Source organism: Atractosteus spatula, chromosome 8 (genome assembly GCF_055471065.1).
Source record: "Atractosteus spatula isolate fAtrSpa1 chromosome 8, fAtrSpa1.hap1, whole genome shotgun sequence".
NCBI classification, from domain to species: domain Eukaryota; kingdom Metazoa; phylum Chordata; class Actinopteri; order Semionotiformes; family Lepisosteidae; genus Atractosteus; species Atractosteus spatula.
Genome location: NC_142713.1, coordinates 8,122,813 through 8,147,583, shown reverse-complemented (window position 1 = coordinate 8,147,583; position 24,771 = coordinate 8,122,813). Strand labels below are relative to the sequence as shown.

Here is a 24,771-nt window from a genome sequence, read left to right as displayed (position 1 = left end):
GAGGTGTTAGTGGGGCCAGCAGGGGGTGCTCACCCTGTGGTCCATGTGGGTCCTAATGCCCCAGTATAGTGACGGGGACACTATACTGTAAACAGGCGCTGTCCTTTGGATGAGACGTAAAACCGAGGTCCTGACTCTCTGTGGTCATTAAAAATCCCAGGGCGTTTCTCGAAAAGAGTAGGGGTGTAACCCCGGCGTTCTGGCCAAATTTCCCATTGGCCTTTCCCAATCATGGCCTCCTAATAATCCCCCTCTATGAATTGGCTACATCACTCTGCTCTCCTCCCCACTGATAGCTGATGTGAGCTGAACGTTCTGGCGCACTATGGCTGCCGTCGCATCATCCAGGTGGGGCTGCACATTGGTGGTGGTGGAGGGGAGTCCCCATTACCTGTAAAGCGCTTTGAGTGGAGTGTCCAGAAAAGCGCTATATAAGTGTAAGCAATTATTGTTATTATTATAATCTGTATTGATCTTTTTAAATAACAATTAAAATATATAATATAATATATAATTACATAAAACATAATTGTTCTTGATAAGAGTGAGCAAATTAAAAACAGTCATAGTTGCAGTTCCTGTGGGTATTTCTGTTATACTTTCACTAGCAGTGATGCAAGCTTTTTTTTTAACTCCATGTTTTTTAAATTGCGAAACCATGAAAATGAACCATAAAACAGAGAAATAATGATGTCTGAGAATAGGGATTTTCTTCAGTGCCAAACTGTTATCTGCTGTATGAGTGAAAACATTGTTTCCAACCGGGAGATTGCATGGTGTGGGGGGTTATATCTCTAAGGCATGAGCCTAACTTTGAGTCATGTGTGACCTTTTGAAAATGCTACTCAACTGGGAAACGACCTTCAAAATATAACAGGGAGTAGATTTTCTGCAGGCTCTGTGAACAGATCACTTCACGTGGCTGGAATGAGGTCCAGAAAGCCTTCTTGTTTACTTCAAACACTACAGCGCACCCAAGAAAATCTGGGATGGGCTAAGGATTTCTAAAATGATGTCATAGACTGAATCACAGTCCACTTGTTGCATACATTCATCTATTAAATTCCTTAACTGATAAATCAATATCCCTTAAATAAGGCTTTAACTTTCAAAATCTTAGTGCAATTCCCTACAATTTATGAAACATTTAAGTTGCAAGTTAAGGGGAAATCTCAAGATGTTTTATGCAGCTGGCCCTAGGTACTGTTCTTATATACTGAAAGGGGTCTGGAAGTTAGTCTGGAGACAATATTATGAACTTTTACAGCATTGTCACATCAAGTGGCAGACATAAGGGGTGGAGCAGTGGCTCTGTGGCTAAGGATCTGCAGCTGTGGCTGGAAGGTTGCCAGTTCAGATCCCGTGGCTGGCAGAGGAATCCTACTCCGGTGGGCCCCTGAGCAAGGCCCTTAACCCCAACTGCTCCAGGGGCACCGTATGAATGGCTGACAATGCGCTCTGACCCCAGGCTTCCCTCTCCCTGTCTGTGTGCCTGTGTATCTCATGGAAAGCAAGCTGGGGTATGTGAAAAAGACAAACTCCTAATGCAAGAAATTGTATAAGGCTAATAAAGTGATCTTATCTTATCTCTTATAGACATTGAATGGTATCATGGGAGGTTGTTGGGAAGAATGGAGCCATAAGACATCCAGGAGAATACCCTTGTGACTATTAGGCACCAAGATGTGATCCTCCATTTAACAGTAAGACTGCAACTATCTGAAACTCTACCATAAGAGCTCACAGACCCTCTTGTCTGAAAACAGGCACTTCCCTCAATAACATGCTTAGATTAGTAGGATTTTGATTTCCATAGTAGCAGAACGGTTGTGCAGTGGTAAGGCATTGCTGCTTTGCAGCACTGTGCCCCTGAGTCCAGTTTAGGACCTGGGGTGCTGTCTGCGTGGAGTTTGTATGTTATGAGTTTGCATTTTTTTCTGTGTCCGTGTGGGTTTCCTCTATGTGCTCCGTTTTCCTGTAAGAAAAGCAGAAGCCAACTGTACGTTATGAAATGTGTGGTATTTGTGATACAGGTTTTAAATCGACAATTTTAGAGCTCCTTTATTCACCACTTCAGTGTTCATCTATCATATCATTAATGATCATTACTGTATGAACCATTAATTAATGCAGGAAAATTTGAAAAAAATGTAGTTGCTGTCCCCGACACATTAACAATTAAAGACACTTTTTAATTGATTGCTGTTTGTGATAGCACTTCATAGTGATGTATTTAGCTAGAAATGTGATGTAAAGGGGTAAAATAATTCCTTCCTTTCTAGAGTAATGGAATGAATTGGAAGGTACAAAGGCTGAAAATTACTCCACGTCATGCAGTGCCAACATTTCTTGCTGGGATAGGCTCCACCGCAACCTTGAGTTTGATGAAGTGGTAAGAAAATGGATGGCTGGATGATTAATTAACCCAGATTAAACATTCTTTAATGTTCTTTAAAACGCAGCAACTGCAAATGTAAAAAGTTCTTTTTAATGCAGCTCCTTCAGTTTGAATTTTGACAGAAAGACATGTGAAGGGTGTAGACTTTTACACTGTTATCAGACTCAAATAGTCCTACATTGCCCTCTAAAACTATTGGAACAGCAAAGTCGCATCGGCTTTTTTTTATTTTCAGTTTGGCAAATTTGTATTTGTGATCCTATGATTAACATGAAAGGTAAGCGGAATAGAATGTACTGTATGTTTCAGTTTCGGCTATGTCCACACAACATTTGATCATAACAAAACAAAAATGTTCTTTGTATCCAACCCAGTGATTTGAAATGATCACATATTTAGGAACAAATTTACTTTGAGTAGATTTCATGGTGTAAAAGTTAGTATCTGGTTAGTTTTGGACTTACTCCAAAATCAAACGGATTATAGCGTACCTCGTTCGTCCGCCCATCGATGTCGATGAAGACCACGACTTTCAAGAGGTTATTAAGATTGATTTAAATGTGTCCTGAGGTGGCTGATGATTCTAATCTGGGCATGGATGTCTCTACCACCGAACTGGCATGTACGACCAGTGTTTGCTGTGGTGGAGGTGCTGACAGCCCCAGCTTTTCGTGTCTCATGCTTGCTTTCAGCCTCGGCTATGCGGCGTTTTTCTGCAGCCTCTGTTCCTTTCAGGATCTGGCTCCGCCATGCTGTGCCATCAGATGCACAAGGCTTCCCCGAATGTCGATGGAGATTTCTAGGCTTTTCGAAGAAGTTTTTAGACTGTCCTTAAGCATGCCCGAGTCATGCTGAACCACCTCATCCACCATCTAGAGTAAGATCTTCTCCCGGAGAGTCAATCCGCAGGGTGTGGTCCAGTGGCCATGACCTTTGCGTCCAGACAACTTCAGGAAAAGTGTCAAGAGCAGAAAAGGGATTTGTACACCATCTTAATGGACCTGACTAAGGCTTTCGACACCGTCAGTAGGGACGGACCCTGAAAGATAATGGCCAAGTTCGGATGTCCTCACCGGGTCATCACCATTTCACGCCATTTTCCCAATGGCATGATGGCTCGTGTGCTGGATGATGGTGAGACCTCAGAAGCCTTCCCTGTGACAAGCGGAGTGATGCAGGGGTGCGTGCTTGCCCCGACACCGTTCAGCATGATGTTCTTAGTCGTGCTGTCTGACGCATTTCGCAACAGTGCAGAAGACATCCACATCAGATACAGGACAGACGGGAAGCTGTATAACCAGCGCCGCCTGCAAGGAGTCACCAAGGTGAAGGACACATTTATCAGGGACTTCCTCTTTGCCGATCACTGTGCAATCAATGCTGCCAGCGAGCAGGACATGCAAGCCAGCATGGACAGGTTCTCTGCAGCATGCGACAACTTCGGTCTCACAATCAGCACAAAAAAGACAGAAATGATGTACCAGCCCGCCCCTGGTAAGCCCTATCAGAAACCCTGCATCACAGTGAAGGGATCGACACTCAACGTTGTAGATAGCTTCACCTGTCTGGGCAGTAATCTATCCAGGCATGTGAACATACAGTAAAGGAAGAAATTAACTGCAGAATTGCTAAGGCCAGCAGTGCGTTTGGGAGGTTGTGAGCCAACATCTGGGAACGTAGCGGGATTAGTGTCAACACAAAGCTGAAAGTCTACCAGGCTATAGTATTTCCAACGTTACTTTCTGCATGCGAAACATGGACCGCCTACAGCAGACACGCCAGAGAATTGAATCACGTCCACATGACGTGCCTACGCAAACTGCTGCAAATCAGGTGGCATGATAAGATCCCTGACACAAAGGTTCTTGCCCGCAAAGGTCTGCACAGCATCCACACCTTGATGCAGAAGACTCGGGCCAGTTGGGAGACCCAAGATGTGCTTTAAGGACAGTCTAGTGTTCTTATCACACACAATAGTGTCATTATCAAACATGTCCTTTTTTGTTCCTCCACATCCAGCATAGGTTAAACTGCATATTGATCCAAATAACTACTCCGCAGATCAAACAGTATGAACAAATGAAATCCTTGAAATCAGATCACTACTGTGTATACTGAATAGCACATTCCTTGCGCTCAGAGCTGAAGAAAAAGCCATTGTAATCATTTCTCAGATACTTATTACGTAGGATAACTGGTGTTGGCAAATAGGTATTGCTATTGTTAAACCAAAGAGGATCAATTGAAATAAGAGGAGAAGAAATAAAGTGTAATAATATGCAAATATCTCTTTGACAGGGGCAGAACAGCGGAATGCGTAAGACTGGAGGTTTAAATTCCTGTTTCAGACACTGTTGTCGGCCCCTAGAAAAAGTAAAGATCTTGTGCTCTTCAGTGGTGAGCTCTGGCATAATGAGCTGCTGTGGTTCTGATATAGATTGTATCCTTTTTTGACCAATTAGTACCAGATTAGTAATGCAATGATTCCAGATTCAAGAACCAATCCTTTTTTGCCATGTCAGCAAAGTTGATTGGAATTTGCCCCAATGCAGCCCAGATAAAAACAACAAGGAAACACATATTACACTTACACATACACAGTATGCATTATTCAACCAATCAATCTTAACTGCCAAGTTTAAAATGAAAACATCAAAAGGTCTATTACATTTATATTTATATTCACATTCTTATCATGCTGGCAACTTCCAGGATCTAAATATCATGATCTGCATGACCAGAAATATTCCTTGGAGGAAGTGTTCAGGCAACACTTTGGTTTTGACTGCACTATTGTGCATTTATCTTTCAGCAGATGCAATACGTTGAGCAAGCAGAGGTTAAAGCTAAAAAAGACGGGGCATTCAATTTACAGTTTATTAGCTGTGGAGACGTCCTTGTCTTAATTTTTAGGGCACATTCTTGTCTGATCTCAGAAGCTAAAATAAGATGTGTATTAACTGGCCTCACTGGACTAGGAGACCACCAGCAAAAATCAGGCAGTAAGTGAAAATCGCAAAACAGTAGGTGGCACTCTCCCCAAATTTCCAAACCAATGTCTTAGAATTGTGATATGAGGTTACTGCAGTAATTACAGTACTTTTTAATTAAATATCCCATAGATCCCATAGCACTTTTCCTAAGAAGAATTGATGTTGCCTCACAGAGATTCACGATTATATTTCACATGGAATAAACCCCTACTTTTTTACAGTTCCCCACACTAACTTATAACTAACAGGTAAAGGTAAAAATCAATTTCAGTGAAACATATAGCCTTTGTAGCCATCGTAAAAAATAAAAGTTCTTCTGAACTTTTTAATGTAAGCAGAAGCCAACTGTACGTTATGAAATGCGTGGTATTTGTGATACATGTATTTGTGATACATATATTAAATGGGTTCTTTTAGAGATCCTTTGATCCTTTATTTACCACTTCAAGCTATCATATAACCACATTGTCATTACTGTTTAAACCCTTAATTACCACTTAGGAAAATGTGAACAAATGCTATCGGTGTCCCCGACGCATGACCAATTCTAGACACTTTTTAATTAATTGCCGTTTGTAATAACGCTTCACGGTAATGCCTTTAGGTTGAAACTGATTTTATGATGATGTAAGGGGGTAAAACAATTTCTTCCTTTCTATTTTTTTCTGACAGTAATGGAATGAATTGGAAGGTACAAAGGCTAAAAATTACTTTGTGCTCCACGCTCCAGCAAGCGCGCAGAAGCTGAGAAGCTCAATGGGTGGGTTTCGGACAAGCACGAATATCACAGCACACCTGTCTCTTTTTGAACTGGTCGGGGCGAATAACCTGAATAAGAGCACTATATTTTTTCAAAGGAAAGACCAGTTTTTGGAATACATTTCCAAACCGTCCTTTGTGTTAGACTTTTATACAAAGGAATCCTTTCTTTCGTCCTTTGGCATAGTTCTTGTGTCTGAGTCCAAGGTACAACAACTTTCTGAATGTGAGGTCAATAATTCGTTTCCACTATTGTATACAGTATATTATTCATTATCCACAGTACACACAGTGAATTGTCTATATACTTACACGTACCGATGGATAGCTTTTTAAAAAGCAGATTCATGATAAAATCTTCCAGTTGCGGAAATCGACGATTTGTTTTCGCAAGAAACACTGGCAACCACACTGCAGCTTCGTTTTCGGTTACTGCCTTTTACCTACTGTGTGTGTCCGTGCTACGCATCCAAGAGAGTAAGGCTTGACAATGTACTGTCCGACACTGTACATTATCCACTGGCCACGGTCATAAAAGACAATAAAACTGGAGCAACGAGCAGGATCAGAAAGTTTAATAATATAAAAAGAGGAATTTGTAATTTACTCGGTAACGTGTTTTTATAGGCTGAATGTGTCAAACATTGGTCTGGAGATAATGTTAGATAAGTCATTCTTCTAACATACGTATGCACATTTAGGTTTTATACAATTTCGGTGTGCTGTATGAAGAAGGGTTTTGGGCCAGAGCTTTGAAAACCCGAGCGAAGATAAGTGCACAACTCCCCCAGACACATATGCCCCCCCCCATGTCGATAACAGTACTAGCATTTTTCTTTTGTTTGCGCTAAAAAGCTGATTTACCCTGTTACTTGTGGAATGGGGAACATAACGCGTTTCCAAGACATTTGGAGGGGGAAAACAATGGTATTGGGAGAACATATTTCGTAATTCGTGGCCACAAAAAAAAAAACGTGAATCATTCTAGACTGTGTACCGGGCAACGGTGCACAAGCGAAAGACGCAGTCACAGCATGACAAGCCGAAGCTAGCAGACACGAACACTCCCACACACGGACGTATGCTCGCATCGCCACCACAACCACAGGCGCACGCACAAAAGGCTGTCGCTCAGATGAAGGCATTTCACAGAAGCAGGGCAGATTCTAACGCACGCCCCCGCCGTTCAGCACTTGGTCAGTCACACACCTCGGCCTTGATGCAGGCGGGGGAGGCGTGACTCGAATCATGTAGATCTGATGGCTCACAAACCCCCAGTGGGGATTCACTACATATAAACCCTTTTCTTCGCAGACAGGCACGTAGAACACGGCTCACACGCATGGCTGGTATCAGCGCCTACAACACACACACACACATATATATAAAGACCCGTCTGCAAATCCAGGCGACCGTCACACAGGAAAACTGTCCCAGTTCAACAAAAGACGCGACTCAGTGCTTACGAATTCAGACACTGCAGCTGAAATGGGAGACTTAATATTAGAAGATAAACTACGTGCCCGAACTCAATAGGAGCGAAGAGAGTAGCTCTTAAATCACAATTAGTGCAAAAAGTATAAGGCGTGAAAGCAAACGCCTGGAATAGTGAAAGGCTGGTGTTTGCCTTAGGACAGAAAGCGGATAAAAAGATTACTCTTGCCTGGTAACCAGTCCTGGCATGTCTCTGTAAATCTAACCCCGGGCACCGAGTTCACAGTATGTCAGTTCCTATTGTGTCTCGATGCTGTTTGTAGGTCAGTGTACAACAATGCTATTTCGCAGCAATTCAGTAAACGCCGTTCACTTGTCCCTGTATTGATTTATTTCTGCATTATCCGCTTTACTAGGCTGACATCGCTCTGGCGTACACTTTGAAAACTTTAAAGGTAAACATTTAGTATCGCTTAGGTAAAATAAAAACACCCCTTAAGCACACACACAAATCTCATTGAGCGTTTCTTATAATTTCAATACAGTATGTTATTTGCAATCAACCTGTTCCAGGCAATACATACGTAGTTCAGTCTCCAATGCCCTTTAAGTCTCCGCTTCCTATGTGTATCACCATTTAAATATAATAATCATCAATAGCAATTAAATCACAGTTCTGATTTAAGTTGTAGAGTACCGCTGCAGTTCATTTCGCATATGCTAATGAAAAAACGGGAAGTTTATTCATCACTTTATCAGCTCAATGGACTGATTTAATCTCATCATCTAACACTCCTATTTAACGCTATTGCGATAAGTCATATTTTTCATAGTACAAAGATTTTTTTTGTTGTTTTTGTTTTTGAAGGCTGCGGTTCAGAAGACAGGTACAGAAACTGTACAGAATGGGATGGGCATGACGTCAGGGCCGGGGGCAGGCTGCCCCAGCACTTCGGGCTTCCGCTCGGCTGTTTCCGGCCCCGAGCGCTGAGTCCCGCCCCGCTCGAGCGCTGCGTTGTTTGGGGACAGTAGGAAGATGGCGGCGGCCCCGCTGTACTGTGTCTGCCGGCAGCCCTACGATGTGAGCCGGTTTATGATCGAGTGCGACATTTGCAAAGACTGGTTTCATGGCAGGTAAGGGGACAGTCCGGTTATTTCGTTACACGGCCGAAGGCGGGGGTGAGCGTCCCCGTTTACAGCCCCGGCGAACCCCCGAGGAGGTTTAATGCGATGTCAAACGCGATCCCTAGGCTTTGGGGGGGTCTTCGTGTTTGTATTTCATTGGCATCATCTACCCCTAATCGGAGCACAGGCGAAACTGACCGTTGGGATTTTAATATTTTATTCTTACAAGGCGATCACGAAGACCTCCCCCCCCCACCACTACCCCATCGGTCTTAGCTTCTAGCCTGCAGTCTTTTTATTTCATATATCGCTTTTTGCCCTCGGGGACGAAAAAGAAAAACAAAACAGCCCAACGTGACTCTGTTCTGTGGTAGCTCGCAGCTTTGGTTTGCCGATCGCCGTGTAACGCGGAGCTGTAAATGTGGAGAAAGACACTGTTTGGGGGACTTTGGGACAGTTGTACCAAGTTATTGATTTCCGAGGAGCCCAGCGCCGCTCCTCCTTTGTAGCTTGAATGTTTCGGAGCTGTCACTGACCGGGGATGGTGTTTGTACACAGTCCCCGGGAGCTTGTGTGTGTCCCACGACCGCAAAGTTCAGAAATTACTACCGTAAGGTGGGGGAAACAACAGCGTCGAAATCGCCGTGTCTAGAATTTGTTTGTTCGTTCGAGTCAAAAAATAAATGTCCAAAATAAACCCAACTAAAGGATCGGGCGATCTTAGGGGGGCAAATTTGGTCAAGTGCACACGTCCGTAATGAAACTAAAGGGGGTCTACTTGGTCAAGTAGGTCGCTGACAAAACCCCGACTCACTGCCTCTTTTGTAACCCCCGTCGGCTGGATGTGTCAAGACGGTAGTGTGGCGATTGGAAAAACAAAACGACCCAAGTTAACGTCGAAGACCGGGGCGACCGCTTTAAAAACGACGAGAAACGTGCTGGACGTGTCAACTTTTTCATTTACGGCGTCCAGCTTCTCTTTAGAAGTTTCAATTCGGCATTGATTGACGGGGGGTATCTACAGCGAGGCATCCAAATAAGTTGACCGGAGGTACAAACGAAACGGATTTGCCCCCCTTTTAAATTGGTGCTTTAAAGCGGTAATGATATGGTCAGTCGCAGTTCGTTTTGTGTGTTTTTTTTTGTAACTGAAAGCCGCGGTTGAGCAAGGGGAGTAGGGGGTGTCTTTCAGTAGGGATTTGGGGAACTAAACAAAAGACGCGTGTGTTTTGGGAGTTGAGACGCGGCGAAAGTTGACTTTCCCTCGTCTCCTTCGGCTTCAGATCCGGCCCCGTATGGCTGCTTTTTTTATGTTTCGCGTTGTTTTTTTTTTTGTTGGGTGGGGGGGGGGGGGGGGAAATAAAAAGACGCGAGACGAAGGGGGAAAGAAAAGGTTGTTGTGATTGTTGATCTTTTTGATTGACAGGGTGGACATTTAAATACCCCCCTTTTAAACGAAAATACTCTCGGGTAGACGGAGGGGGGCCATCTAGCGGGCGAAGGAGGAATTTTTTAAAGAGATAGCAGCATTTCTGACGTGTCCATGAGGGAAAAAAAGAACACACACGGAAGCTTCCATGACCAAAATTTATGAACTAATATCCTCCTGGCAGTCCATACCCTATTCCGCAGTACCTTCGACTTTTGACAGATAACACATAAGCCTGGAAACTATCTGAAATTTGTCAGCATTCAAAAACGGTACAAACAAATGAAACGGGTTAGCTTGTGAAGCACGTCTTTGAGTGGAACCTTGTTTTGAATAGGGTGAAAAATACGGCAGCAGGCTGAGTTTTTTCCAGTGGCAATTTGGAAAAGCCTTTATCTCGGTTAGTGAATCACAGCTTTTGTAAATGTCGCCCTTTATTCCCTCTTTTCTTGTTGTTGTGAAGTAGCAGGCGACTGACGCCAAAACAATGCTTGGAAAGTTCTCAAATATGGTCACTGACTCGCGGAACAGGTTTTCACCCCCGCGAACTAACGAAAACACGGCTTCAAGCCAAGAAACAATTTATCAGGTGACAAAAAAGACTTTCAGCTTACCTGGCGCACACAGATCTCTTCTGCAGCTGCTGTCTGATTCTTCCTGGGCTGTTGTGATTTTTAAGGGATAAAGATGGTTTGGCCAATAAGGCAAATATGAAAATAACCTTAGCCTTGAGTGCCAACACTTGACACAAGACATTTGGAATATGCCTCACTTTCCTCACTGATTTGCTTAGAAGTTTCAGTTTTTATTTTGCTTAGTTCTGGCTGATCAGTATTCATTTTGAGGACTTTAATTTTATATTTCTAGGTAGCGCTGCGTTGTATGAGGTTGCCGGTATTGTTAACTATGTAATTTTAATGGTCTTCAGTATCATTCATCCCTTTTATAACTGCTTCATCCAATTAAGAGTCGTGGGGGCCTATCTCGGCAAGTTAACGGGTACAAAATAGGTTCCACCCTGGATGGGATGCCAGTCCGTCGCAGGGCACTCAGAAGCACAGTCACCCCAGGGCCAGATTTTCCAGCAGACAATTAACCTTCCAGTAAGTCTTTGGACTGTAGTAGGAAACCCATGCAAACTTGGAGCGAACATGCAGACTCCACACAGATAGCCCCCGAGATCTTGATTTGAACTCGGGGCCCCAGTGCTACAATGCAGCAATGCTAATCACTGTGCCACCTCAAGTATCATTCAAAAACTAATTTCAAGCAGTTCCACACAAAATGAGCATATCTTTATCACTTCTGTCATTTCAGAGAGTTTTTTGCCCTGCCTCTTCCAGATTTGAGTGAACACTTTCTCGGAGTCTCTGAATCAACTGCACTGAGCACATTACATACGTTTTGCTCCGTTCACTATTATGAGTTGTTGAGTAATTCATGCCAACAAGTTTAACCTGCCTGGGCTTTGTGAATAAAGATGGATTTCAATACCATCCTGGTCCTGCCCTCTGACAGATGAGCCCCTGACTTGATTTAAAATCAAAGTTGAAATTGCCTGTTCTATTCCCAAAATGGAATCGCCAAATGTGTCTTTCTGTGTCTCTGCTCAGAGCGTTTTTCCCTGTTTCCACTTGGGGGAGAATGGGGCAGTTTGTTTTCTGACTTGTACTGATGGGCAGGAAGCCAGTTCCACGCTGATTGGAAGAGAGCTGTGACCCTCGTCGATTGAGTGCTGCAGCTCGCCAAATCTTGTGGCATGATGCAGGCATCAGACCTGCAGCTGCACCTACTGCGCTTTGAAAGACAGAGTTGGTCCTGTTGGCTCGATAAAATTCCAGACAGCGTTTCTTTAATGTCGTGTTTCAGCTGTCAAAAGACTTTTTTTCTCATTCTGAGAAAATACAGGACAGAGCCATTCCTGCAAGAATGCACTGGCGAACATTGCCCTTTGTGCAAATACCAGATGTGTTTGTTTGAATAACTCTGTATCTTAAGATACCAGTTACAGATAAGGGCCTGGTACTTTCACCCAAGTAGGCATGCTGTATTTAGAAAGAGAAATCAAAGAGAGGCAACGTTTTGAAAGGCTGAGAGGTGAATGTACAATAGTTAGCTCTTGTCCTAGACCTACAGTTCCTTGATTGTGGTTTCTGATTAATCCTTAGAAATCTCTGTGGGCCATTAGATATATATACAATACGAGACAGAATCAGTTGCATCCTGTTCAGCTTTTACATCTAAAACATGAACTTTAAAGATCTGTCCACTGCGCCCAACGTGTGAAGACGTAGATCTGAGGTTTGCAAGCAGATAATAAATGAAAAAGAAACGTCTGCTGAAAAATCCTCCAATGCAACTTACTGCCTGCTATAAAAGGCCCCGGAAGTATTTTTAAGGTTATGGGCTTAGCCACAGACCGTCAACTGTGTAATAACGCAGCGTATCACTGAACGTCAGTCCTGTGTTACTTTCTCTCTTATTCCTTTAAACTCAAGTCACATGCAGGCCGAAGTACAGCTGTCGGAGTTTGATTGCGGTTGAAGTGATGACAGAAATTCCCGCTGTATCACTGAGGCACGCAAAATGGATTACGACTCGTAATCCTCTACAGTAGAGCACTGAAGGGTCATACATAGTTAAGGCTCTACACAGGCCTTTGGACTTAGTATTTTTATATGTGTAGCCTAATTACTACTCCTATGTTCCCGATGAGCTGGCTGTTTTAGCAGGCACTCAACCAGATTTGAGGGGGCGTCTGGTCGTGACCCATTGTGCCTTCCAAACTGAAGTAGGTTTTAGAAGAAAAGTACGCACAGCACACTGTGTACTCTTTACATGTTTGGCTGTACAGTAACCATTTGGAAATTCTATTTTGTTTGTGTTGTAATAGCAAGTCTTACATAACCGGTGTGGGCTGCCAAGAATTCTAAGCTTGGAGTACAGGATGTATGAGCTCAAAACCTCAGTACAACATTTGGCATAAGATTTGCTGAACCTTTCTTAAAGGGAAAAAAAAAACCCTTAATAGGCAGAATGTAGGCGTAGGTCTACAAATCTGTGCTCTTACTCCCATCTTCTGTCTGCTTGTAAAATGGGAAGAAAGGTTTGCGCGATGCATAATTGCACAGTTAACGGAAGTTTTAGTATCTTGCGCGTTGATAATAAAAAGGTTGCCCTTTTTGGTTTGGGATCATTGTAAGGTTTGCATTTGTTTTAAACAGGGGAGTTGAAAAATAGTTGGTTTTTGGAGATGTCGCCCTGACCAGTCTCGTTTCTGGTTCCGTGGGAAAATATTTTTTCTGAAGCTTGTATATTTTTGACACTGGATGTGACCAGAGCGTCTCGCGTTTCCTAGTGACATATAAAAGCTTGAATGAACAGATAACACCAAAGTGTTTAAATAAATTAAAATGATTTTATAAGCGGTCATCCGATAACAAATATCCCTGTTTGATAAAGATGGCATCCCTTTAGATTCAGTAACTGGTTGCGCCACCTTTAGCTAAAATAACTGTAATAACTTTGCTACTTGTTCACTCCCATTCCCTCTGTATATCACTAGAACTCATATGAAGCTCTGATAGCACTCCGCGACGAAAATATGCTAAAATTCAGAGCGAATACTTTTTCACCAAACTCTACCTTCGGCCTGGTGCGGTATTATTTGGAGAAAATGGGTTTCCAGTAAAAAAAAGTCGAAATGGCTGTACTGTCCCACATTGTATTCAGCGTGTACAGTCTGTGTCAGAAATGCCCCGGCTATTTCTAATGTCTTTGTTCAAACCAGACAACCTTGAGGTTGTGCTCAGCTTTGTTTCTTATTATTTTTGCAATAAATATACACACCTCTGCTTTTAAAGGAAGGCTTAAAACTTCAGCCCTCAATGAACTGATATGTATAGTACGTGAATGTGTTTTTTTCCTTGTGCAAATTAAAAATCTCAGTTTTTAGGCCATTGTCACCAGATTTGATGCTACCGAGCAAAACCGTTATGTCTTTGAGCAGCTGTCAAATTTTCAATGGCGCACGGGGTCAAAGATGGAGAAGAGGATTTTTTTTCCCCCTGATCACGCACTCCTTCGGAAAGGAAGCTGAAGTCTGGGAAGATTTCACACCCGAACAAACAGCGATGAAACTTATTCGCTTTGGTGTGATGCGTTCTTGATTCGTTGTAAACGTGTCACAAAATGCTGACCGAAGCCCAAAACGGGATGTTCTTCTTCTTTTTTTTTTCAGCGGTCAGATTGTCTTCCTTGTAGCACTGAAGAAAATGTGCAGTGTGATTGAGGAGGGATTGCTTCATTGTAAGAGGATTGCAAATGAGTGTTTTTTTTTTGCCTTCTCAGCAGCCTCCCAAAGACCTGGCCTGCTTCTGGGTAGAGTCGATTAAGTGGGTTAGGCATCTTTTGGTCCCTGTTCTTCTGCAGTGTGTTCCTATTGTTCATACTCCCTTGTCTGCAACTCAGCTCACCACCAATAGGATTATACTGTCTAGCCAGTCAGTGGGATGTGTTATTATCAGGCTGTGAACACAGGCCCGTCAGGGGTTTTGAAGGATTATAAGCCTCTTTGCAACTCCTGTCAAAGCTTAGGATGTGCCAAGATTTCTCTGTTCCATACTGTATTTATTACAGTAACACCTGGAGTATATGTCAAAGACTTAACTCTCTGTCATTGCCTGTGTGTGATCCCCAAAGGAATGGATTACAAAACGTGCAAATCAGGACTAAATTCAAAAGGACTTGATATTTCTTTTTTAACACGTGCACTGCATGATCGTTTGACCTAATCAGAGAGCATTTAGCGCATTCGATTATTCACAGTATTGAGAGAGTCCGTCCAGTCCAGTAAGTCTTATAGGTCACCCAAAATCTTGGTTTTTCTAAAGGTTGGGAATATTTGCACATTATTGAGTCCTTCAGTAACTTTTCAACTAAGGTGGTCTGATCCTTGAAGGTTGAAGTGTATTATTTTCTTTTCCCAAGGATTGTTAGTTGAACACACAAACGGCACATTTCCACAAACTGTTCCAAGTTTTTTCCAAGTTAGAAAGTGGCAATGTCAAGTTTTCTTATAAATCTCGCTCGGCTGGGGCTCTCCGGGAGCCTGAGTTGGAGATTCCAAATTTAGGGCCTACAGACTGGCGGCTTCCCAGCTCAAGTCATACTTCCAATAGAAACTCCCCAAATCTAAAAACGTGAGCATCCAATATCCTGCTAATGTTGTGAATTCCACAGAAACAAAAGTCAAGGTAAAGATTGCTCTCTAGAAGCCCAAGTCACAGAGGTTCTACGTATAGTGGCAGAAGTGGTTGTGGAGCGAGTCTTGAATTAGGTATGGGGAAATGCTTCTACTGTTTTTAAAGTTAGCATCCCCAGGTTCCAGTTAGTGATAGAGTGATAGGCTTCAGTTGTGATGGATGCTGACTTCGGTGGCATGTTGGTGATGTGGTTAGCATTGCTGCCTCGCAGCCTAATAATAATAATAATAATAATAATAATAATAATAATAATAATAATAATAATTGTTTACACTTATATAGCGCTTTTCTGGACACTCCACTCAAAGCGCTTTACAGGTAATGGGGACTCCCCTCCACCACCACCAATGTGCAGCCCCACCTGGATGGGACCACCTGGATCCAGCCTAGGTTCAGTTCCAAGGGTGCTGTCTGTGTGGAGTTTGTATGTTCTCCCCGTGTTCACATGGATGTTCGCCAGGTGCTCTGGTTCCCTCCCACAGTTCAAAGACATACTGGTAGGTCAGTTGGCTTCCGGGCACACTTGCCCCTGACATGAGTGTGTGCCCTGCGGTGGACTGGCATTTCATCCAGGGCGTACCCTGTCTTCCGCCTGTTGCCTGCTGGGATAAGCTCCGGCTCCCCCCCCGACCCTGTACTGGATAAAGCGTTTAGAAAATGGCTAGATGGAAGCTGTCATGCTGTCATGTGTGTCCGTCAAATCTTAAACTGGACCGTTCACAAATCTGCTCTGGTTGTGTGGGTGTCCGCTCGAGAAGCTGACAAAACCAGAGAAACTGTAGTCCAGTCGGTGTCATTTCAGTCGGCGCCCCGTTTTCCTGGCTGTGATGAAGGAGTGCAGTCTGGCGTGGTCCGAGTTCCGGGAAATCTTCTCAGAGGCGCGGTGTGCTTGTGCTTCGGTTGTTTTCGGAGGCCCTGTTGGTGTCCGGCTCCGAGACGTGCCTTTGCTATCGTACTAAAGCACGCCGCCCGCCTTGTGCAAGTTCAAAGCCCCATCCATCATAGCCCCCCGCCGCAAGGAAGTGCTGAACAGAGATGGATGGAGTCAGTCACCCGTTATCCTTAATCATGGGTTTTGGCGTGCGGTTGGTTCGGTATTGGTTTAAAAACAAACAGCAGAGCTCCAGAATGCTCAGTCCTCCTCAGTCGGTGGTTTCTTTTTAAGTCCGGGTGTCTTGTTTGATCGGGTATCGTGCCGAATCAGTCCAGCGACGGCACGTCCCTGCGTTTCCCTAAAATGGGCCATGTCCGCCTTTGAATTCTTTCGGTCTGTTTCTCTGTCTTCACCAGTTGCATGTTCGCCTGTTCATATCCCTGTGGCCGAACAGTGGCAGTTCGTGTTCCTGTTCTGCGGCATGACAGTGCGAAGTCGTATCCGATTGAGAAGCTGTGGGCCAGCCACCTTTGAAATTCATTTTTAGGCCCTTATTGCTAGGAGAAGCAAGCCTTGTTCGTTTCAGGGGTACGCTTTTGTCAGAGAGGCCTGCCGATGATGATATTAAAAAAAGATCCATTTGGCATTATCCCGCATTCCTTGCCTTTGCGACAACGATGCGTCTGGCATTCATTCCCCTTTTCTTTCTAATCTTTCTGGTTCTACGGCTTTATCTGAGGCACAATTGCCTTCCCTTTTGAATAGTATAGAACTCCGATCTGTCCCACGAGAGTTGCCTATCGGGATAATTCTACTTTCTCACAGCAAAAGCCAATTGTGCTTGAGTGAGACAAACTTTTTGTGCCCGTCGGTGTGCCTTTACGACCCAGAAACAGAAAGCTAACAGAACCTGAAGAAAAGGACCTGCATGTTCAAAACGCTCACTTCTTTGTGCAGTTAAACACTCCAGTGCCTGCCTCAGCGGGTTCATCGGTTCATGAGATTAACTCTCGGTGAGCTGAGGGAGTGTATACCGTGGAACACAAACATGTGTTCCAAATTGAAAGTTATTTGACAGGTAGGTGAAGTCTTTTAAGTTTTCACACTTACATAAAAAATGCCTTTAAGGGTTTGGTTTTAGCTCCTTAACTATAGCTTGTACTGCGGTTCACAAATCCAAGCATTATGCATTGGTGCGAACCCAGGAATTTGCTTTCTGAGGTTTTCGACCTTGTCAGCCCAGGGTTTAGTCGTGTATTGAACAGCAAGGTTCGGACTTCAGAGGTGATGGCCTTCCCGGCACGTTTATTTTCTCAAGCCGAGCTCGAGCCTGGGGGGCTGTCTGGGTCCCGAAGAGGAAGTCTCCTTTTGTATTTCCTGTCCTCCTTCCTTCAGCTCATTTCCTGCTGCACAATTAACTGTTGAACGGACTCCTTTGTAAGCTGTGCTCTACAAACAGCCTCTGTGCGGAAGGACCATAAGTAATGTTAGATGATAAGAGCTGCTTTTTAGCGGCTTAGGCCAGCGACTTCCTCAGGGATGAAGGATTGGCTCTCAAGCTTGCCTGATCTCAATCTGCCTGAACATGTCTGGGATACCCCTGGGAGAGACTGCGATATCTCAAGTACTCAAATAGGTCCATGCGTGATCTTTTTACGACCTCATCACACAGCTCGGAGTGATGCAATCTGTATTAATGGCGGGCCAAGTGACTTTTCTGTCTCCAGGTTTTACTTTCTTTCCAAGCCGCGGTGCAGTTTTCTGCTTGCCCACTGAGGTCTTTTTCAGCATTCCCTGTTGGTTTTAGTGTCCACTATACAGCGCGCGATACGCAACATGATGCAACAGCTTGTTGTCCTTCCTTAGGCACACGTGTCCTTTTGATTTGTTTGTGTGTGACATTTGCGTAATGTTTTGAACACAAAAAAATTTACTGTATGCCACTTGGGACTCCCATCAGCACACCAGGGAAAACACCACTATCTGAAGTCTTAACACTTTCGTAGTTATCACCATCCTGTAGGCAGTCGGCTGTGAGGCTTTTTCAGGCATCACTGAGCAGATGGTACAGCCTCCCTTTGAAAGTTAATCTTTGTTTACTCCTGAATTGCCCTGCCGTGTGTCCTGCAGTATAGGAGAACCACAGAAACCGTACCACACTCTACAACTTGTTAAAACCCGGGATTAGGAACAGGCTGAGGAACGGTAAGGGGATTTGGCATCGTTGTAAGGCCTGTGCCATACGTTTGGGCTGGCACGCACGTCAGATGCCACCATATCACCCTGCAACTCACAACTGGCAGCCCACTGCAGCTCAGCAGGCGTGAGCCTGGCCAGTCCCTGGATGGGAGACCTCCTGGGAAAAACTTAAGGTTGCTGCTGGAAGAGGTCTTAGTGGGGCCAGCAGGGGACGCTCTCCCTGTGGGCTGTGTGGGTCCTAATTTCCTAGTAGAGTGACGGGGACACTATACTGTAAACAGGCGCCGTCCTTCGGATGAGACGTGAAAGCGAGGTCCTGACTCTCTGTGGTCATTAAAAACCCCAGGGTGTTTCTCGAAAAGAGTAGGGGTGTAACCCCGGCGTTCTGGCTAAATTTCCCATTGGCCCTTACCAATCATGGCCTCCTAATAATCCCCATCTATGAACCTGTAAAGGTTACCTATAAAGCGCTGTGAGTGGAGTGTCCAGAAAAGCGCTATATAAGTATAAGGAATTATTATTATTAATTACCATTATAACACCTGCATTGTGCGGTGGCTCGAGCAGAAGCCCTGTAATCTCTTCCCACTGCAGTTTCTCCCCCCCCCCCCCATCGAGTCTCAAGCAGAGTAGTGTTGTGCTAAATCGTGGTTATTAGTACAATACCTTGCAATTAATCTATCTGCTGCTGGTGGGATGAATGGGCTGCCTGGGCTTTGTGGGAATTCTCTGTGTTGCCAGGTGTGTGCTATCTCTCAGAGATTCCCCCGTCCCCCCCCCCCCTCCTCTGAAAGCTATCTTCAGTGCCATCAGAGATCTTGGGCTCCTATTTCAGCCGTTGTTAAAGCCCCTGTTGTGGGGTTGCTATTTAGACAGTCAACTATTTCCCCTTCTCTGCCATTGTCAGTCTCTGCTGGCTGCCCCTGGAAAACACAATGACCCTTTGAAGCCGGGCTGCCGAATGAATGACGTGACTTCACAGATCGCTAGCTTGCCCGGCTTTCGGATCCGCTGCTCGCCATTTGTCTTTGGAAGGAGCCTTGAATTCGTGCCGTCGGCGTTCTTCCCCTTTGTGAGGCGGTCTGGCGCAGTGGTTAGCCTCGCTGGGTTCCTGGGGTTCCCATCTGTGTGGAGTTTGCATGTTCTTCATGGTGTTCCCGTGAGTTCGAAAGACTTCCGAGTGGTTAGTGGGGGAAAGTTGGCCCTGGTGTGAGTGTGTGGGTGTCTGCGTGTCCTGTGATGGACAAGTGTCCCATCCAGGATATACCCATTGCGCCCACTGTTTGCCAGTATAGGCTCCGGCTCCCCCTGCAGCTCTGAGTTCAATAGAGTAGTAAGAAAATGGACGGATGGAGTTTACCCTTGACGCAAATACTCTTGGGGGAGAGGCCGAGAGGTTACTGTGGCGTATTCCTGTCGTGTGAAGGCTTTTCAGAATGCAGCCTCTTCCCCTCTCCAAGGTGTGTGCTAGTGTAAATGCGCTCGGAAAGCGTTTTTAAGGGGAGGCGCAGTACCGCTGATCGTATGGCTACCTTTCCATTATTCCTTCTGGTACATGACAAGAGAAAAGCAGCAGAAACACACAAACAGCTGCTTTTTAAAGTTGTAAGGTAGATATGAGTTATGTTTAACTTGTGATCTTTCTACCAGTCGTTTTACCTCACTTTACGAAATGTGACGCACTTGTGTGCTGCCGTCATGTAGTAATAATTATATATATCTGTATTTGATTTTTAACAGATAACCTGCTAACTACAGATTTTGTCCAATATCAAGACATGGATGCAGCCTTTCTTAAGTTAAATTGTGACGGGACAAATTTCACTTCTAGGCTACAAACAGATTTGGAAATCTGAAGCTCATGACAGATATATTAGTTCTCCACTTCCATAAAATTGCCTGGTTTGGGGTCAGACCTATGAAGACCAGACTTCAAACAGTCAGCGGTAGAGACTTTGTGTGTGCTTGTGGATCTTGCTGCCAAATTCCTCAGAAACACGGCCACTTTTTAATCTCATTTAAAGACTCTTTTCAGAGTGGCTTTTATTGTGTAATTGCTTTACTAGGCCAGTTGTGCTTTTCTTTCTTTTGACTTATTTGTACTGGTCTTGGAAGATCTTGAAAAGTGCACAGAAACGATATGCGATAAATAAAAACGGCATCCCTGTGACAGACCTAGAGTTTCTAAAACTGAAGTATGTGCCACTGGCATGTTTATCCAGCTGAGGGGAAGAGGTGTCTTGTCTTTTTATGGTCACTGGTGTCGTAGCGAAGTTCCGAAAACCATTTGTGCTTCTTTGCAGCCTTTTGAGGTTTGCTTGCAAAGTGCAATCAGTCTGTGTCTGTTGTACACCCTTCTAAAACGAAACCAAAGCAAATTGAATTGGAGTCCTTCAGTTCTTCATCTGCTTCACAGACTCACTTTGGGGCCCTTTATCAGACTGAAAATATAGTATGGGAATGAATGTGTGTAGTATCACAGCAGACAGGGAAATGCTCTGCATATTTATTGTATAATCAGCGTGGATGATTACTGGCAATTTTCACACTGTTCTGCAGCAGCTTCTGAGTGCTTAAATAAAGCCTGTGAGGTGCAGAGGGATTTTTCCATGGCTTATAACTTAACAGGAAGGCACTGTTACAATGCAAATGGATAATAAAAATACAGAATTATGTGTGTTAACCCCCCCCGCAAAAATACCAATAATTATTTTTTTCTTTGAGTAGACGTGTGTAAAAAAAAATGTTACATGCAAGCTTTTAATATTGTAGCCTCCGGCCTAAAGTAGCTAGTGCAGTTGCTAGAGTTTCGACTATTTCTTAGATTTTTTTCTGTAATCATTTTGCAGTGCACTTAAACGGCCTTTCCTGATATATTGGTGAGAAATTTCCCGGCCAGTAGTTTTTGCTCTGTGCATTTGGGCTTAATTCTTTCCGGTAGCTCTTGCAGGAGCATCTACTTTGCTTTATAAATCTCACTGGGAGCACCAATAGAAAGGAAATGGACGGTGGTTTGGGTTTTAAAATTATTATTTGTTCATGTGCGGCGTATTTTCTGCCTTGAGCGGCTTTTAACAGGAAGCCGAAGTCTAAAAATAGACCGGTGTGTGTGGGTAGCAGCTGTGACCCCAGCAGTGAGAGGGACAGTATGCAGTGAGTGAACAGAGCCTCTCTACAGATGCATTAGTTAAAGGCTCCCCTCTCGCTAATGTTTCTGTGGAGAGTCAACAGGGAGAGGCTGACCCGAGGGCCACATTTGCTTTTGGGGGTGATGGTTCTTGTGTGAATGGAGGTTTAAAACCTTCAGACCCGTGTTTTGTACAAACTTTGAGCTCTGTAACATATATGTGTATTTTTAAAGACAGAAATTGTTGTGCAGGTTTCCGTCGGCAGTGGATTTTTCTCTTCTGGAAGTAATAATAATAATAATTGCTTACACTTATATAGCGCTTTTCTGGACACTCCACTCAAAGCGCTTTCCAAGTAATGGGGACTCCCCTCCACCACCACCAATGTGCAGCCCCCACCTGGATGATGCGACGGCAGCCATAGTGCGCCAGAACGCTCACCCCACACCAGCTCTCAGTGGGGAGGAGAGCAGAGTAATGAAGCCAATTCATAGAGTAGTAGTGTTTTTCCTGTGCTGTTAGGTGCTGTGCCCTAAGTTAACCGATAAGTTGAATTGTTAATTGGGCAGCACGGTGTTGTTTGAGTTGGCATGGTTCTCTCCTAGCTCTGGGCTTGATTCTGAGAGCCTCCTGAAATGAGCTCATGTCTATTTTCTACAGGTGTTATAGTTCCTCCCTATCTCATAAAGTTGCAGGATAACTTGGCTATGTGGTTGCTCTAAATTGCCCCTGTTCCCTGTGTTTCTCAAAGGAGTATTTATTTGTGTGTGTAGGGAGGGTTTCGATCCATCCGAAAAGAAACAAAGCAATTAATCAGTTGAAGCACAACACATTGCAATTTATATCCGTCTGCTGACATTAAGGACAAGGCCTAACACTATTCAGTGCTTTAATGAAGTAGTCAATGGCTGCAGAATTAATGGAATACAGACTATTGTATTAAGTGGGCCTACAGTAGCTGGCAAACACACATCTGCGGTTTCTCTTCCCTTAATGTGGTTGTACATTGGATGGATCCTTGTTTGTGGATAGCAGGAAAAGTTGGGAGGGTAGTTCACTGGCATCACAGTGTGGTTTATACATCAGGCACCCCAGCCAGGGGAAAACCTTGTTCAGTCTCCCTGCTCCTTTTAGCTCTTTGCTTTGTTGGGCAGTCAGGTTTAGTTTCCCTAGAGCTGCATAGTATTTTCTGATTCAAGTTCTCAGGGACAGTGTGTCATGCCCCAGACCCCTGCTTTTGAAATGCCTACCTCCTCTGTGTTTTTCCGAGCGTCTTTTGGAGGTATAGTACAACATATAGGGAGAAAAAAGCATTGCACTCAAATAACAGCAGTCAATACTGTAGAAAATAGCCCCACAGTGTTTCAAAGATGTCAAACTCTTCAGCAGCAATATCTCTGGAATTACTGAAGAGCTTTACAGCTGTGAATCACTGATACAGTACTGTAGCAGTCACTATCACCTCGTATATATGGAGATACAGTGCAGCTTTCATGCCTTTTTTTCCACAATAAAATGTGACGTCTCTGCCTACTGACAACTATTTTTGTGTGGTCTTTTATACAAAGTTTGACTCGTCCAGAACTGATAAGTTCATTATGGTTATGTTTCTTGGCTTGGACCTGTTGGAGTGCTCCCACACTATTTAAATGTTTCGCAAGATCGCTAGGAGGACATTCAAGAGTCACCAAATAGACTGGGACTCTCCAGTCCCCTTCCTCTCTGCCGACATGGCCTAGCTGAAGTGGGGTAAAACCGGTTGCCCTGTTTCACCCTAAGGATGACTTTCATGGGTGGCACAGTGATAAGTATTGCTGCCTCGCAGCGCTGGGGCCTTGGGTTCAATTCTGGACCTGGTTGTGCTGTCTGTGTGGAGTTTGTATGTTGTCCCTGTCTTCCAGTGGGTTTACACTGGGTGCTGTGGTTCCCTCCCACAGTCCCAAAACACACTGGTAGGTCAAATGGCTTCTAGGAAAACTGGTCCTGGTGTGTGTGTGTGTGTGTGTGTGTGCGTGCCCTGCGATGGACTGGTGTCTCGTTCGGGGCCTGCCCCGACTTGTGCCCATTCCGAAAATGGATGGGTGGACAGAACAGACTAAAAACGTCTTGGGTGCAGAATTCAAGGCAAGCCGGGGTCAGTATAGCGTATTACTTTCTCAGCTGTCCTACTACAGTAGATGAGGGCTTTCTCACTCTGAGCCTGCAATACTATGATAATAATCAATCTCCCATCTGTGACCTGGCTTCATCACTCTGTGCTCCTCCCCACTGAGAGCTGATGTGTGGGGAGCGTACTGGTGCACTTTGGCTGCCATCACATCATCCAGGTGGGGGCTACACATTGGTGGTGGTGGTGGTGGTGGTGGAGGGGAGTCCGAGAAAGCGCTATATAAGTGTGAGCAGCTATTATTATTATTACTAATCCTTGGCAGTGGCAGTGAGAATGAGCTGAGCGATGCTGAAAACCGTTTAGTTCCACCTTTGTTAAGGACGAAGCTGCTTTCTGGGGGCCGGCAGGAAACCAGGGGGGCAAGGGGGAGCTGTGGGCTTGTGCGGCCTGTAGGGCGTCACAGGATTCACGAGGCTCTGCCGCTCGCTGTCCTCTGGGTGACATGTAAGCTCCATTGTTTGGGTTCCTGATCATAAGGTCAGCAGGCAGCAGGGCTAGAGGGGCATATGTCTCGGAGGAAGAATACGGAACAGTGCCTGTGCTTTTAGTGGAAGATTGCCTTTAGTTCGTCCTCATCTGTTAGGAGCATGTGTGGTGTGCTCTGTTGAGTAAGATAAGAGATAAGATCACTTTATTAGCCATATACAATTTCTCGCATTAGGAATTGGTCTTTTTGCATACCCCAGCTTGCTCTCCATGAGCCACACAGACAGGGAGAAAAGCTTGGGGTCAGAGCGCAGGGTCCAACGGAGTAGGATTCCACTGCCAGCAGTGGGATTTGTACCTGCAACCTTCCAGCCACAGGCGCAGATCCTTAGCCACAGTGCCACCGCTCCGCTCCATACTATAGTTACTAGTAACTGCACTTTACTTTCAAGAAACTGCTTCAGTTTTGTATGGGTCTTTCTACTTTGTATATTGGGGATCCCAGCGGTTTGACACTTCCTGTCACTTCCTCGCAGCTTTTAAAGCTGTTTTTGTTTTGTGACTCCCCCCGC

The 24,771-nt window shown here is 44.5% G+C and overlaps 1 protein-coding gene across 1 annotated transcript in view; it reads left to right on the top strand.

The window, feature by feature from the left end:
* The first annotated feature begins 8,566 nt into the window (after window positions 1-8,566).
* The window catches only part of kdm7ab (lysine (K)-specific demethylase 7Ab), a 49,182-nt gene continuing 32,977 nt past the window's right edge, over window positions 8,567-24,771 (top strand). The window contains exon 1 of the mRNA XM_088924102.1: window positions 8,567-8,718. Within this exon, the coding sequence (XP_088780228.1) occupies window positions 8,621-8,718 (98 nt within the window). The 5' untranslated portion in view covers window positions 8,567-8,620. The remainder of the gene's footprint in view (window positions 8,719-24,771) is intronic.